This window comes from Magallana gigas, chromosome 10 (assembly GCF_963853765.1).
Source record: "Magallana gigas chromosome 10, xbMagGiga1.1, whole genome shotgun sequence".
Classification (NCBI taxonomy): domain Eukaryota; kingdom Metazoa; phylum Mollusca; class Bivalvia; order Ostreida; family Ostreidae; genus Magallana; species Magallana gigas.
In genome coordinates, this window is record NC_088862.1 from 6,369,442 (window position 1) to 6,385,106 (window position 15,665).

The 15,665-nt window shown below is 36.9% G+C and overlaps 1 protein-coding gene and 1 long non-coding RNA gene across 4 annotated transcripts; both read left to right on the forward strand.

Annotated features, from left to right (window-relative positions):
* The first annotated feature begins 2,450 nt into the window (after positions 1 to 2,450).
* Positions 2,451 to 6,018, forward strand: LOC136272125 (uncharacterized). 2 transcript variants are annotated; one of them, XR_010710051.1, is made up of 4 exons: positions 2,451 to 2,592; positions 2,942 to 3,066; positions 3,358 to 3,375; positions 5,976 to 6,018. It is a non-coding gene; the product is annotated as an uncharacterized lncRNA (long non-coding RNA). The 2 variants fall into 2 exon arrangements; XR_010710050.1 differs by lacking the exon at positions 3,358 to 3,375 and having other exon boundaries at positions 2,452 to 2,592.
* Positions 6,019 to 9,241: 3,223 nt separating this feature from the next.
* Positions 9,242 to 13,579, forward strand: LOC136272126 (uncharacterized). Of its 2 annotated transcripts, none has more exons than XM_066073140.1 (2): positions 9,242 to 12,990; positions 13,472 to 13,579. In XM_066073140.1, the coding sequence occupies exon 1, from the start codon at positions 9,300 to 9,302 to the stop codon at positions 12,417 to 12,419; it is 3,120 nt and encodes a 1,039-aa protein (XP_065929212.1). In that variant the 5' UTR covers positions 9,242 to 9,299; the 3' UTR covers positions 12,420 to 12,990; positions 13,472 to 13,579. The 2 variants fall into 2 exon arrangements, with proteins under 2 accessions (XP_065929212.1, XP_065929213.1); XM_066073141.1 differs by having other exon boundaries at positions 9,242 to 12,946.
* Positions 13,580 to 15,665: the final 2,086 nt, after the last annotated feature.

The following is a 15,665-nucleotide window of genomic DNA, read 5'->3' on the forward strand; positions in this document are numbered from 1 at the left end:
CATCTAAGCCCATGTCCACTACATGCCCCCTGACTGGTCCGGCAACGCCCACACATCCAAAGTCCGCAATGAATTCTCCATATTTTTCCAATACAGTTGTAAGTCGTATGTACCTACATGTATGTAACGCTCCCTTGTAGTGCATTTTAACACAGGGCAAGATCCATATGTCCCTCATGCACTTCCACGTAAGTGTTTGAGCAGTTTAATCTGAAAAAAAAGACTAATCAAGGATACAGTAGATGTATACAGCGAAAATTCTTGAACAAGTTAAACATAATACAGTGCTGTTATCCTGACAGCTGACAAAGATAGGATATAGGATAGGATACAGGATGCAGAATACGTGATAGAAATAATGAAATCAAACACTTTCCTATCCTATCCTTCATCTTGTAGCCAATTCGAGTTTAAATTTCAGAGTGGTTTTGCGAAACAAAAATTACTTTTGAAATCCATTTACAACAACAATTTGGTTCATAACATAAAGTAAAACATTACAAAACTATTCTTAATGTATATATTTACATAGAGGAAAAAAGAAATGGATGCGCGCTATTTCTTTTGTCAATTCTAAAGACTTCAACAATATAAAAATAGAAGTATTCAGTTTAGGAATATTTTGACAAGTATCTTAATAAAAGACGAATGTTGTTTGTGTGTAATTATCATGTTTCATTTAATTTCTTCAATGTCCGATCACTAGGACGTATACGGTCCGATAATATACTGAACAGATCAAATTAAGAAATGTTATAACTATAAATGCAAAAGAATTTATATCTTTTCAATATCATATAACAACAAATGTGGTATTTTAATTTATTTATAAACTAATGCTTTCCCGAATCGTGTTTACATTTATCGCCGACCGAATCAGCTGAATACCGATTATCTCCGTGCATATCATATTATAAGGAAATGAATTAGATTAAAATGTTTGTTTTAGCTATAGATAAAAGTCCTTTATCTCCTTTTTCATCATTATTATACATGTATACATAATAAAAAAAAAACCTTATATCGCTTACCTGTTTGTTTACGTATTTGATTACTCTCCACGTATGATTTAATGTCACCGATGCACAGGTAAATAAGTTACCTCGTTCTAAATATTTTCGGTCATATAATGTATGTATTAATAAGACATTTCGATTATTACATTAGTGGATCGATTGTATATAAAATGATTTTTTTTATTTATTAAATTTTCGTTTTTATTAACTCATATTCCTAAATATGGATGGTATGAGATAGTATAGGATATATACATATTTACAGACTTAATTTAAAAGAACTGTATTATGATATTAGTCAAATTTGGCCCCTATAATTTGCCATTTTTTAAAGTGTTTCAGGTATATTAATTTGTTTTGTTAATTTTTAGAAGAGTTGACATTTTTGGCTAAACCATATAATTATATAGTCCTTTCAATTGTTAAATTTTACTGCCATTGCACACTAGGCAAAATTGCTAACGCACCACTTACTATTTCTTTGATTGTTTCAGATCTGAAGCAACAAAGATTGATTAGTATATTATTTTAACAGTTTATTAATAATACAGAAAATGAAACATCATTTGTTGCAAACTTATTGACCAGTTGCTTTGAGTACTGTTTATGAAACATTGGTACCCCCATTACGTGATTCACATATCAATATTGGGTATGACCTCCTGTCACCTCCATTTGATCGGATAAATGTGATGTGTCTGTCTTGTCGCCTATTAGTCACGCGGCGCTTTGAAACTCTTGCTCAGTTTCTCACACTTCCGATTTGTACAAATTTCCGGTACAACCTTGCAATTGACGTGTGGTGCCTATTACACACTGTGGTTACCTAAAAAAGACATTGCTTTTATTCGATAAGCAAGCTGCATCATGTTTTGGCCATTATCACAGGTAACTGTTAAATGATTAAAAAGATTTTCTAACCTCTCTAAAGGAGCATCCTGCAGAGACCATACCAACTGCCCTGCCACGCTTTTCTGTGGTCAAATGCGGCATACCCTGTCAGGTTTTTTGTGAGTTTTTAGTAATACATGCATCAATAATAAGAACACAAAAAGAAAAGATTTATTTTTCCAAAAGAGTGTGAGCACGATTTGAGCATTTCTAAAGAACAGTTAAGCTTCGGTTAACATTGTATCCATTTATCCATTTGGGCATTCAAATGTCTTACTTATGATTAAGGTCAACTATTTAAACATTAAATTTATCTTTAAATTTTTTAGGATGTAAATATTATTTCATTTTAAATGGTACATTAGCAAGTTTGTCCAGTATATGTTTAGTATGGTTATTTTCAAAAAAAGGAAATTTTTAAAAATGAATCCCCATGAAATCATTTTACCAGGATGAAATTCATTGAAATTTCTGCCTTTACAGTTTACATATTCTGTTAGTATGGATAACTACATACATTACATGGTATACACCAGGTATAGAGAAATGAATTGTTCACTGCATGATTGTGTGTAAATTTAATTATGCTCTGATAACATTAAATTTTACAAATAACAGCTTACAAACCCAGAGTGGAAACCTCCCAAGGAATGCAGTATGTTTATCAATGACATCAAAGAAAAAGGTATTAAATACACATGGTGTTTAATATGTGCATTTATTTTTTTTATTACTGTATACAGGGTAATTTTCACCTCTTTTTAATTTTGCCCTTCTTCACTTGCAAACAGTTTTGTCTTGTTTTGAATTCGCTCAGACATAGTTGTGTTGAAAGAGAGATGAATTGAGACATTGTAATTAGCCCAATTTTAAATTTGCCCCTGGTGAAAGGGGAGAAAAATATAACAAGGGTGAACATTTCCCTGTATATAGTAATATGTTTATAAGATTGAATATATATTTTTTTAATTATTAGAATGGTACATTTATTGAAACAATTAGAAGGTAATTAAATTTTTAATTTTGTTTAACAGCCAATAGAAACACTACTTCTCTAAGCATCTTTAACCCTGTGACCCAGAATATGGTGATGTCATCTCAGGGGTCCCTTACAGGGTATCTTTCTGGACTACAGCCCAGCGGAGCAGGAGCCCTGGGGGTAAGTTTTATAAGACTGAAACACTCAACATTATTGTTCATGGTAATGACTCCAAATTAGTAAAATGTTTATTGGCTGTTTTGTTGAATCGTGACTGGCTGTTAATGTACATTGACACAATTATTTCTTTTAAATAGTTTATTTAGTTAAAAAAAAAAAAAGATTTCCTTACGTTTTTGGCGGATTTTTTTGCTGGTTTCTTATTCATATCATAGTTATATATATATTTTTATATGCATGTTTGTTCATTTGAAAGCATTTATGTGTTATCATATAATTCAATGGTTGCAGGAAAGTGCAACAGACCAGGTAAAAATTAGAAGCAAGACATTCATACTTCCTTTTACACTGTACTCTTGAAAATCAGATGCTTTACATGTATATACTGCTTTTTGCTATTCTTCTTATTTTGCCCCCCTTCAAAGAAGGAAGGGCATATTGCTTTGCTGATGTCTGTCTGTCTGTCGGTCGGTCCACCAATTTTCTTCGCAGAGGTTGCATGTATTGAAATGAAATTTAATATGCTTTACGGTGCGACCGTTGGGGCGAGCGCAGCATGTGATCAAATAATGAATTATGATAAATCAATAAAAATAAAAGTATCAACGTAACGTAAACGAATTTGAATGCAAAATAGAATATAAACATGCCTATTTTTTCTAGTAAATTTTAATTATTCATAATTTGTAAGATTGTTTATTTATTTCAATAGAATTTATCTCAGATACAATGTTGTTGAATAATGAAGATTTTAACACAATGTTTATTGCAGTATATTTCCTCTCTTCTTGCAGCAGACATTTTTCTTAAACTTATTTATAAAAAATTGACTTATCATAGAGGCCCCCCCTCCCCCGTTTAAAAAAAACATATAAATTACGTATAAAAAAAATTTGCGGATCATATAAGAAAAACGGTTTTGGACCCCCCCACCCCCCGGGAAGATGTAATAAATGTGAAAATAAAGATACCATTGAGCTAAATGCATACTATGCACTCACCCGGATTAGAATTTCCCTGATTTTGAGAATTTCTTTTTCATTTTGCTTGTAAATATTTTTTGAATGATGCTGCCGCGCCCCCTTTTAAAAACGTTCCTGGAAATTAATTACTGTAAATATATAGTGAATAAAATAAATGTGAGCATTCATCCAAATGAGAGCAAGTTACAACTGTTTCCTATTTAAAAAAGATGTCCCCAGCTTTGCAAGATTTTGAGAAGATTTTGGTATTTATATTTCAGCAGATTTACAAAAACTACTTAGAGTAATTTCCCCTTATTGTGACGTCAAAGTTCACGTCGGTCAAGTGTCGTCTGTCTCTTTGAAAAAAAAACCTAAAAAAAAGTAAGTGAAATATACTGTTTTGTCTACTTAAAAAGCATGATATTCTTGAAATTACACAATTTATCTGTTTCTCAAAAGTTTTACTTTGATTCTCGCGAGAAGGAATTAAGTCTAGTGAGATCGTCCGACATTGATAAATTGCATTGTGGGTCGAAATTTACTGACGCCGAAAAATTCTGTGTGATCAATGAGCAAGAAATCCATTGTGACGTCACTCGAAGGAACGACAACTCTGTTAGTCTTATGTAATGGACTTATTTTATTTTCAATGAATGATGTACATAGTCTTTTATCTTGTTCTCGTGAGAGTGTGAAATGGGAAACAATATTTACAGGGAATTACTGGGACGATTAAAACAAGGCATTACTGGTCCGATTTACTGACGCCAAAAAAATCCGTTGCATGAATGTGCAACTAGTCCGAATTTTCTATTCACACACGCCTTGCCGGTAGAGCTCGCTTCGCGCCGGCGCTATTATACAGATTTATTATAATAATATTTAGGTCATGTTCGATTATGGATATGATCGAGCAGTTTTTTACTAGAGTTATGCCCCTTGGACTTTGTAAAATTCTACTTATTTGCTGTTTCCGTTCATTTTCTTCACAGTCTGTGTCAAGTATCTTAAAAAGGGACTTTTTTATCAATGAAAGCACAATAGAATTTTTGTGGGGAATAACTTTTAAATCCATTCTATGCAAGGAGCCTTGTTAGATATAATTATACATGTAGCTGTATCTATACTACTATATTAAAATAATAGACTTAAATGTTTGGGCTTTAGTACTGAGAAATCGGAAGAGTACTGTCTTTTGTTTTATATATTTTAAACATCATTGGTACTTGAAGATTATCAATTTGTTTTTATTTTTTCTCAATGAAGCTTTGCTAATTGATAATGAACGAAAATTCCTTTTGAAAATCCAGAAATCATCAGGATTTTTTGGATTTTACAATATTGCGCATGCACATTACATTCATGCTAAATCATGGGAGGCTCTTTAGTTCATGTTTCCCCAATATCACACTTGCTTGGATAAACTCAGAAGCGATATAACAAATACGTGTAAATTTTTATTAAAAATTTGTCATTTATTCTGTTCATCAAAGGAAATACAAGAGATAACTCGAACTCAGTGCATTTAATATGAAAATCCCGAGAATTCCGAATGTTAACATGGTGTGTATATTCGAAGCGAATAAAAAACGTTATTGAAAAAGTGTTGAATCCTTCTTCAAAGACCACAGGGGCTCGTCACGAAGTTTTAACCCTTGTATATCTCTATTTATATCTCTATTTATCACCTTCATACAATAGAATATACCTTGTGTATTTTATTGTGTAGAAGTGGTAGATATAAAGGGATGAAAAGTTTCCTGACGAGCCTTAAGTTTATTGTATAGAGTTGATACATGTAGATATAAAAGAGTGATGTAAATGTCAAAAATATGGTGTGTCGATGTATCTATTTCGTAAATATCTGGTATCATATGCAATGTCAACCTGTGCAGGCACAGGTCCAAGTCTTGTTTTTTATAAAAATTCGTTTTACTATTTCAGTACACCAGCCTTGCGTCAAGCATCGCCATTCAGAGCGGCATGTCAGTCTACTCAAGTGTCCATGGCCCCCAGTGTGAGTGGGATCCATCACAGGCTACGGGGGGCCATATCCACTGCTGAGGGACCCCTGGAACGGTCCATCGGTGGACCAGTGGGAACCATGCAGGGCTCGACCATCATGATCGGCAGCGGGTTGGAGGGATACCACTCCATAGGAAGCTCCAAGCCGAGTGTGGACGAGGGCTCGCTCGAACTGCTGTCACATGACATGAGTGTCAGCGCACTGTACCTACACGACCTTCAGTCTCGCAAACAGAGAAGTCAAGGTCAAATGGGATATGAAAATATAGAGGAAATGCGGGCTAGGAACCTGTGGCAGAGACAGGACAGTAACCAAGGCCCAGTGCATGCTGGGATGCCTAATATACAGGAGAAGAGGGAAGAGGAGGAGAAAGATAGTGGAAACACGGAAACCATTGCTAAATCTGTCTAGTGCCAACAAAAACTCCCACAATGCATAGCTTTTTGCTGGCAGCCGCTTATTGTAACTAACATCTCCTTGCCGCTCTCTGTGTGTCACAAATCAGTATCTACTGGTATTGTATTTGTCTTCTTTACATATTAGTATCCTGTAGGGACCCTCTTTAACGTTCCTGTGTAACCAGTTTTTTTACCCGTAGTGTACCTCTCTGGACACGGTGTCAGCTATAGTACGTATTGGTCAGTTCTTTTCTATTGTTTGATTACTTTATTTAAACTGCCGCATTGCAGACCTGGCAGACAGTGGCCACGTTTTCCCCATGACAGGTATGAGCAGTTAAGGTTTTGAGTAACCCTTTCTCCTATTAGGGGTAAGTTAAACTATTTTATACTTTTGTAATTGAACTACGGCTCAGTCTTTTTACATTACTGTGGAGTTTATATTAAGTATTTTTTGTTACTTTTGATATACTGGTTTTACGAGGTAGAACTGTTAAACATAGGTGCTTGCTCGCGCGTGTTCCTGTGTGGTCACGTGTCGAGTGTGTGTGCTTTATATTGCGATATAAATGCATGATATACTTGTATTTTTGCCGTGTAGTTCGGTGTACTTGTATATTGTCCGTGTAGTACGGAGTATTTGTATATCGTTTTGACGTGGTTTTTCTGTGTTAAGTAGTGTGATACTCTTAACGTTATGCAGTGATCGTATTCGCTGTGGTTTCGTGCTATTGTATGGCGTACTGTTGTTGCCATAATGTTATATTTTAAGTCCGTGCGACTTAGCCTATGTTTATGTAAGGTATATTAATCATGTAACTCAAAATATGTTTATTTGTTTAATTTAATAAGGTCCCTATCCAGTTTCTGGCAGTCCATCGCCGTGGTAATACCTGTCCGCCACTGTCTCACGCCATGCCATATCTACCCACTACTCTTCTACATGCCTGTGACGAAGACTATGGACATCAGAAAACTTAAATATCTTATTGTTTATAATATGTATATTTGTTTGGTTTTATTTTATATAAAAATTGTAAATATAAAACGAATTCTGTTGTGTTTGACTGAACAGTCACGACGGCTGTCGTGACAAATGGTGTCAGAAGTGGGATAGCTGTTCAGTCAACACATTTTTTTTTTGAAGTTTATTTTGAATATTGTTCTTAAGAATTTATACTTCTGTTATATTTTTCAGTGGAATGGCAGATTTTTTTTTTTGTGGCGTTGATATATGGAAGGGCCCCGAACGGAGAAAGGTTGCTCAGGTTGTGTATATGTAATAACTCTCGAGTGTTGAGAGGTCAGGTATATTGATACTAGAAGCATTGTTTTTATAAACGGTTTTTCTTTTGTAAGAATTATTTTGTTGATTGTTGTGTTAGTTAGCGTAGTTAAGATGGAGTCGCCAACACTACAGGAGCTAACAGAACACGGGAGAAGGATGGAGTTGAAGGGGACAGACCTTCAGAAATTCATCTTGGATCAGCAAACTCATTATCGGGAGTTGAGAGCAGCAGAGAGATCTAAGGAGAAAGAGGAGAGAGAGTATCAGCTGAAGAGAGAAGAACTGGATTTGGAGAGGATGAAGTTAGCGGAAGCTAAAGGTATTGCTGAAGCTGAAAGTAAGTACAAAGAGACGTTACTTAAAGCTGAACACCGCTCGTAAATAGGCACTGTCCGCCATATTTCTCTTTAATCACTGCTGTCCCTTCAACCCTTATATAAGGGACAGACCTCTAAACAGTTCAAAGTACTTCGCTGTAGAGGTCTCACCTGTGTGGACGTACATTTTGCCTCGCCGTGTTACCCAGTCGCGATGAAATTATCAAATTTTACGCACTTTTTGAAGCCAGGAGAATACTAACATCAAATAAATTGGTCAATGCATTATTTACGAACAGAAAATGAACATAAGATAAGAAAAAAATGCATAAAATCTAAAGACCACGAAAGGAATACTACATGTCGGCCACGAGGTTCAGGTGTGCAATCGGACGTAACGAAATCGAAGGGTTTATATACCAGGTATCTGTGTGACGGTGCCTTTTTACGAGCGGTGTTCAGCTTTAAGCTTGAACAACAGTTACAAGAAACTAAAGCTGATATTTCTAGTAATGCTTCTGCTAAAGTGCCTAATATGCCTTTCTTTGAAGAAACAAAAGATGATATTGATTCATATTTACGTCGTTTTGAGCGTTATGCTACAGCACAGAAGTGGAGCGGCGAAACGTGGGCGGTAAACCTTAGTGCGTTGCTACGGGGAAGAGCGTTGGACGTATACTCTCTTCTGCCACAAGAGAGGGCCCTAGATTATGCAACCCTGAAGGCAGCTCTGTTGAAACGTTTCGAGAAAACCGAGGATGGGTTTAGACAGCATTTTTGCAGATGTCGCCCAGAGAGAGGTAAGACGTTTACCCAGTTTTCTGTTAGATTAGCGAGCTATCTCGACAGATGGATAGAAATTGGGAAAGTGAACAAGACTTTTCAAGGACTATATGACTTAGTACTTCGTGATCAATTTCTATCAGTATGCAACAAAGACTTAATTTTGTTTCTTAAAGAACGCATTCCCAATAATATTCAAGATATGTGTGCTTTGGCTGATCAATATAAGGAGGCAAGATGTGCTAACATTCAAACATTAGTCAATTCTAGCAGAAAGGACACATCAGTTGATTCTCAGAATTCTAGCCAATCCAGACCTCAGGTTCAGCGAGATCAGAAGGAAACTGCAGGGAACCCCAAAGATCAACCACCCAAACCAATATATTACGTGCTACAAGTGTAAAAAAACCAGGCCACTTCTCATATCAGTGTTCAAAGGGACGGAATTCTGTTGGGATGGCAGTCGACGGGAAAGGATCTTCGGATTACAGTAATCCAGGCAAGTGCGCTGCATTTACTACAGTAACTACTACCTCATCCGTATCCGCAGCAAACAATTTAAGTATACTGAACACTTCTTGTAACGCTAGTGCATCAGTAGGTAGCTTGCCTACAAGTGATGGTATACTTAATGAACATTTTGTGAAAGTGTTGAGAGACACTGGGTGTAATGGGGTTGTTGTTCGTCAAGCGTTAGTTCCAGAGGAGCAACTGACAGGGAACAAGCAGCTTTGCATCTTTGCAGATGGATCGCAGATTGAGGCACCTATAGCTCGTGTGGGTATTGATACGCCATATTTTGTGGGTGAAGTTGATGCTTGGTGTTTGAAAAATCCTCTATTTGAGCTTATAATAGGAAACATCCCAAAAGCCAGAGACCCATCTGATCCAGATCGAAACTGGAAGCCGATTCAGGTGAATGCGGTGATGACGCGTCAGCAGGCGAAGCGGGAAGGTAAGAAGAACAAACCTCTTCATGTACCTGACATAATTGGTCCAGAACTTGCGTTTAGTCCAGATGACGTCATCAGAGCTCAAGGTGAAGATGAATCATTGCACAAGATAAGGCAGCTAGCTGAACAACCTGCAGACGAAAGCAGCAAAGTCCGATTCTTCCGGAAAAACGGTATTCTTTATCGATCTTTTCAATCACCTACAGTTGAAAATAATAAGAAAATTTCTCAACTTATTGTACCAAAACCTTTGAGAAACAAAGTAATGTCTCTTGCACACGATTCATTAATGACTGGACATTTAGGTTCAAGTAGGACAGCTTATAAAGTTATGTCTGAATTCTATTGGCCTGGGGTGCAGGCAGATGTGCGTCGTTATTGCAGATCGTGTGACATTTGTCAGAGAACGACTCCCAAAGGAAGAACAACAAAGGTTCCTCTAGGTGAAATGCCGATTATCGACGTCCCTTTTCAACGTGTAGCAGTGGACTTGATAGGACCGATACACCCAGCTACGGACCGGGGCAATCGCTACATTTTGACGCTGGTGGACTTTGCTACTCGTTATCCGGAAGCTGTAGCACTTAAAGGTATAGAGACAGAGAAAGTTGCTGAAGCTTTGATTGATATATTTTGTAGAATTGGAGTTCCGAAAGAAATGCTTACGGACCAGGGTACGCAATTTACGTCAGAGCTGATGGCAGAGACGAGTCGCCTTCTTTCCTTTAGGCAGCTTACGACTACACCTTACCACCCGATGTGCAATGGTCTTGTTGAACGCTTCAATGGGAGGCTGAAACAGATTCTACGTCGTTTATGTGCAGAGCGACCGAAGGATTGGGACAAGTATCTATCAGCAGCTTTATTCGCCTACCGTGACGCTACTCAAGAAAGTTTAGGTTTCTCGCCTTTTGAACTGGTGTATGGACGAACTGTGAGAGGACCGATGAGAATTTTGCGTGAACTCTGGACTAAAGAGGTAAATGATCCTGAAGTTCGTACTACTTATCAATACATTGTAGATCTCAAAGAGCGGCTCGAGTCAACATGCACGATGGCCAAGGAGAACCTGGAAAAGGCAACACAGCGGTACCGCGTCAACTACAACAAACGTGCGAAGAAGAGAGATATGGAAGTGGGTGAAAAGGTACTAGTCTTGTTGCCGACATCAAGCAATAAACTTTTATTGCAATGGAGAGGTCCGTATGAAATACTTGAAAAAGTTGGTAATGTAGATTACAGAATTAACATGGACGGTAAAACTAAAACATTTCATGCAAACATGTTGAAATTATACATTGACAGAGACAATGAGAATGATGCAGGTGTTTTAGGAATTGCAGGAGTTGCAGTCGTAGATCTTGCTGACGACGAAGACGATGGTGAAAATGAGCTGTGTGATTCTCCGGGACAAGAAAGAACAGAAGGTGCTAGGGAAGTTACAGTAAGTGATGAACTCTCTGAAGAAGAAAAGACTGAAATACGAACATTACTTGACGATTTTGAAGATGTTTTATCAGATGTTCCTGGTGTGACGACTTTGGGAGTCCACGACATCAAGTTGACGACAAATGAACCAGTTCGTACGAAGCCATATCCTCTTCCTTTCGTTTCCCGGGATACCGTGTGTGAAGAAGTGTGGAAGATGATAGAAGCAGGCGTAATTGAACCGTCGTCAAGTCCATATTGTTCACCCATAGTTATTGTGAAGAAGAAGGACGGGACTAATAGATTCTGTATTGACTTTCGTGCAATCAATAAAATCACTGTTTTTGATGCTGAAACAATCCCTAACGCTGATGACATTTTTGTTCAAATGTCAGGTTGTAGATATGTATCTAAATTCGATCTTTCTAAGGGCTACTGGCAGTTACCATTGGGGCAATCTTCGAAGGAGATCACAGCGTTCCAGACTCCGATGGGTTTGTACCAATTTTCAGTGATACCGTTCGGGTTAGTCAATGCGTCTGCTAGTTTTAGTCGCCTTATGAGAAAACTTCTTGAAGGGATGCAATGTGTTGATAACTTTATTGACGATGTCATTGTTTTTACTCGTACGTTCCGAGAGCATGTTTGTGTTACGAAAGACTTTTTACAGAGACTTCGTGCTGCGAACCTTACTGTTAAACCTAGCAAATGTTTCATAGGATATAAAAGTCTTGAGTGTCTTGGGCATATTGCAGGAAACGAGGAACTTCGACCACTTCCGGACAAAGTGTCAGCGATTTCGAATTTCGCAAGACCTTCTACAAAGAAGCAAGTACGTTCCTTTCTCGGTCTGGTAGGATTCTATCGCAAGTTCATACCAAACTTTTCTGCTGTGGCAGCACCACTGACAGATCTTACCAAGAAGGGCCTATCAAACAAGGTGGTGTGGGGTGAAGCACAGGAGAACGCCTTTACAGCCCTCAAATCGGCGCTTATGGTAACGCCTGTTTTGAAATTGCCAAATTTGAATGAAACGTTTATTTTACAGACATACGCTTCTGATTTGGGAGTTGGCGCAGTGTTACTTCAGTACGAGGATGGTGTAAAGAAGCCGGTCGCGTATGCCAGCAAGAAACTTACTAAAGGGCAAGTCAACTACTCCACGATAGAGAAAGAGTGCTTGGCGATAGTATAGTCAGTGCAAAAGTTCCTGCGATATCTATACGGAAGGGAGTTTCTTTTAGAAACAGATCATCAACCGTTAGTATACTTGACACAAGCTAAAGTATCCAATGCTCGATTGATGCGATGGGCATTATTATTACAACCTTATAGATTTCGAATTATATCTATTAAGGGCTCAGATAATGTTGGAGCCGACTGTCTAAGTCGTTTGTAAATATATTTTTTTTGTAGATTTTTTGCATATGTATTTTTGAAAATTTTTCTTTTAAAAGTTCTTCGAACTTTTTTTAGTTTTGGGAGGTGTTGTCACAAATCAGTATCTACTGGTATTGTATTTGTCTTCTTTACATATTAGTATCCTGTAGGGACCCTCTTTAACGTTCCTGTGTAACCAGTTTTTTTACCCGTAGTGTACCTCTCTGGACACGGTGTCAGCTATAGTACGTATTGGTCAGTTCTTTTCTATTGTTTGATTACTTTATTTAAACTGCCGCATTGCAGACCTGGCAGACAGTGGCCACGTTTTCCCCATGACAGGTATGAGCAGCTAAGGTTTTGAGTAACCCTTTCTCCTATTAGGGGTAAGTTAAACTATTTTATACTTTTGTAATTGAACTACGGCTCAGTCTTTTTACATTACTGTGGAGTTTATATTAAGTATTTTTTGTTACTTTTGATATACTGGTTTTACGAGGTAGAACTGTTAAACATAGGTGCTTGCTCGCGCGTGTTCCTGTGTGGTCACGTGTCGAGTGTGTGTGCTTTATATTGCGATATAAATGCATGATATACTTGTATTTTTGCCGTGTAGTTCGGTGTACTTGTATATTGTCCGTGTAGTACGGAGTATTTGTATATCGTTTTGACGTGGTTTTTCTGTGTTAAGTAGTGTGATACTCTTAACGTTATGCAGTGATCGTATTCGCTGTGGTTTCGTGCTATTGTATGGCGTACTGTTGTTGCCATAATGTTATATTTTAAGTCCGTGCGACTTAGCCTATGTTTATGTAAGGTATATTAATCATGTAACTCAAAATATGTTTATTTGTTTAATTTAATAAGGTCCCTATCCAGTTTCTGGCAGTCCATCGCCGTGGTAATACCTGTCCGCCACTGTCTCACGCCATGCCATATCTACCCACTACTCTTCTACATGCCTGTGACGAAGACTATGGACATCAGAAAACTTAAATATCTTATTGTTTATAATATGTATATTTGTTTGGTTTTATTTTATATAAAAATTGTAAATATAAAATAAATTCTGTTGTGTTTGACTGAACAATCACGCCGGCTGTCGTGACAGTGTGTCTGTGACTTATATATATACCAGCTATCTGTATTGTGCTATATCATGTGGCATTACATGTACTTTCACCATGTGTTAATCTCATGAACTTGTTGGATTTTATTTATTGACATTTACTTTGTTTTATTGGATTCAGATAGACATGTACGTACACATGTATGATATAAGGCACATTAACCAATAAATACATGTATAATGTGTATTTTGCTCCTAAAGAGGACATGAGGTACTTTTCATGTAACAAAAGCTGAATTGTTTATCTTGATATGTAGAATTGATCAGATGTGCTTTGTCAGTATCAGTTATCAGTATGAACCGGAATGAATGATCAGATCTCGGGAGGTTTTTGTTTGGCTTTTTTTGTTACATACACATGTACATGTATTATGAAGTATATAAATACTTCAAATAAACCTGAATAATTGTAGAAAGTAGAAGACCATTATTTAAGCACTGTGGACTTTTATTTAATTTTTGTTTTAAAGAAGAATGCAGCCCGTTAAAGGAGCTTTGTTGTTCTACCAACAGTTGAAAGGCCATATGATAAGCAGTCATTTACATCCTTAAAAATAATAGGATGATCCCTGACCCCTTATTGGTTTTCAAGTTAAAGGTTACTTAGTTTCCGCCATGTGAAAATTAACATAATCTGATATAGACAAGGCCCATGTCTATATAAGATTATGTCAATTTTCTGTATTTGTCATCTGCTAAGCAGTCCCTTATAATTATGTAATTAGAATGTGAAAATGGATGTAATGTCTGGTATTTGATTTTAGCTTCGTTTCACAGGGGCTCGTCGCGAAGTTTTTCAACCTTTTATATGTACCACCTCTATGCAATTAAAAGTTTGAACGGGGCGTAAACTGGAAGAAAATGCGTAAAAACGTCTTAAAATGTTGCCGTTGTTTAAATTTTGAAGGTGTCCCTAAAACTATGGCCCTTTCTCGATCTATTGATACCTACAGTGCAAGGTTTAACGTCCGAGAAAAATTTATATGAGGAGACCGAAATCGGGAGGTAGCGATTTTTTCGAGTTTTTATTCCTCCCTTGTGTATTTTATTGTATAGAGGTGGTACATATAAGAGGTTGAAAACCTTTGAGACGATCCCCCGTGTTCGTGTATGAAGAATCATGGATCCAGTGATTGTTATGTTTACCATAGACACATGCAACCAACCAACGGTGAATCTTTCTAATATATAACGATTTCTAGGGTTCATGTTTGGAAGCATTCGTTTCGCAAAGTGATGTTTTTACAGAGTCAGAGGTTTGGAATGATAACATGTCAAATATTACGAGTGGTATATGTACACGGATAATTAATACATCTAAATCAACTCAAAGAGTTTCAATTAAATTTCGCCACCATTTAAACAGGGTAGACAATTTACCTACATGTTGTTACGTAGTATCATTTGCTCGTTTTGAATGGAAGTATCTCGCATTCAATTCTTCAGTTATGTACAGTAATGGAAATTATGTGACAAGTACTTGATATGTGCGATTGTACATGCTGGAATGACGTAAGTAGATCACACTTGTCCCTTGCGTTATACGTAGGTAAACTACTAGTCGCTCGTGCTCAACATCAACAGATAAATTGAACTCAGCTGAATGCACAGTAAATGTAGGTGTTACGTCGCGTACATCAATCGCTCGTAGTGTATTGTGTATGCGATTCACATGAAATATATAAAACAGGAAGACAAATATTCCCATAATGTAAACAGTTAGGGAGGCTGGAAGGTCAACAAATTAACAACGATATCTTCTTTAAATTTTAAGATATGAATTGTTATTAGGTACAAAAAAACGTTTGGAAATTTTCCTATATTTTTATATGGAGCTCTTCTTTAAAAGGAGATTATTACAGTCTAAAAAAATGACGGCAACCATCGAGCCCTCTTAAATGTCTCGGTAATAAAAAACGTTGATTTACCATA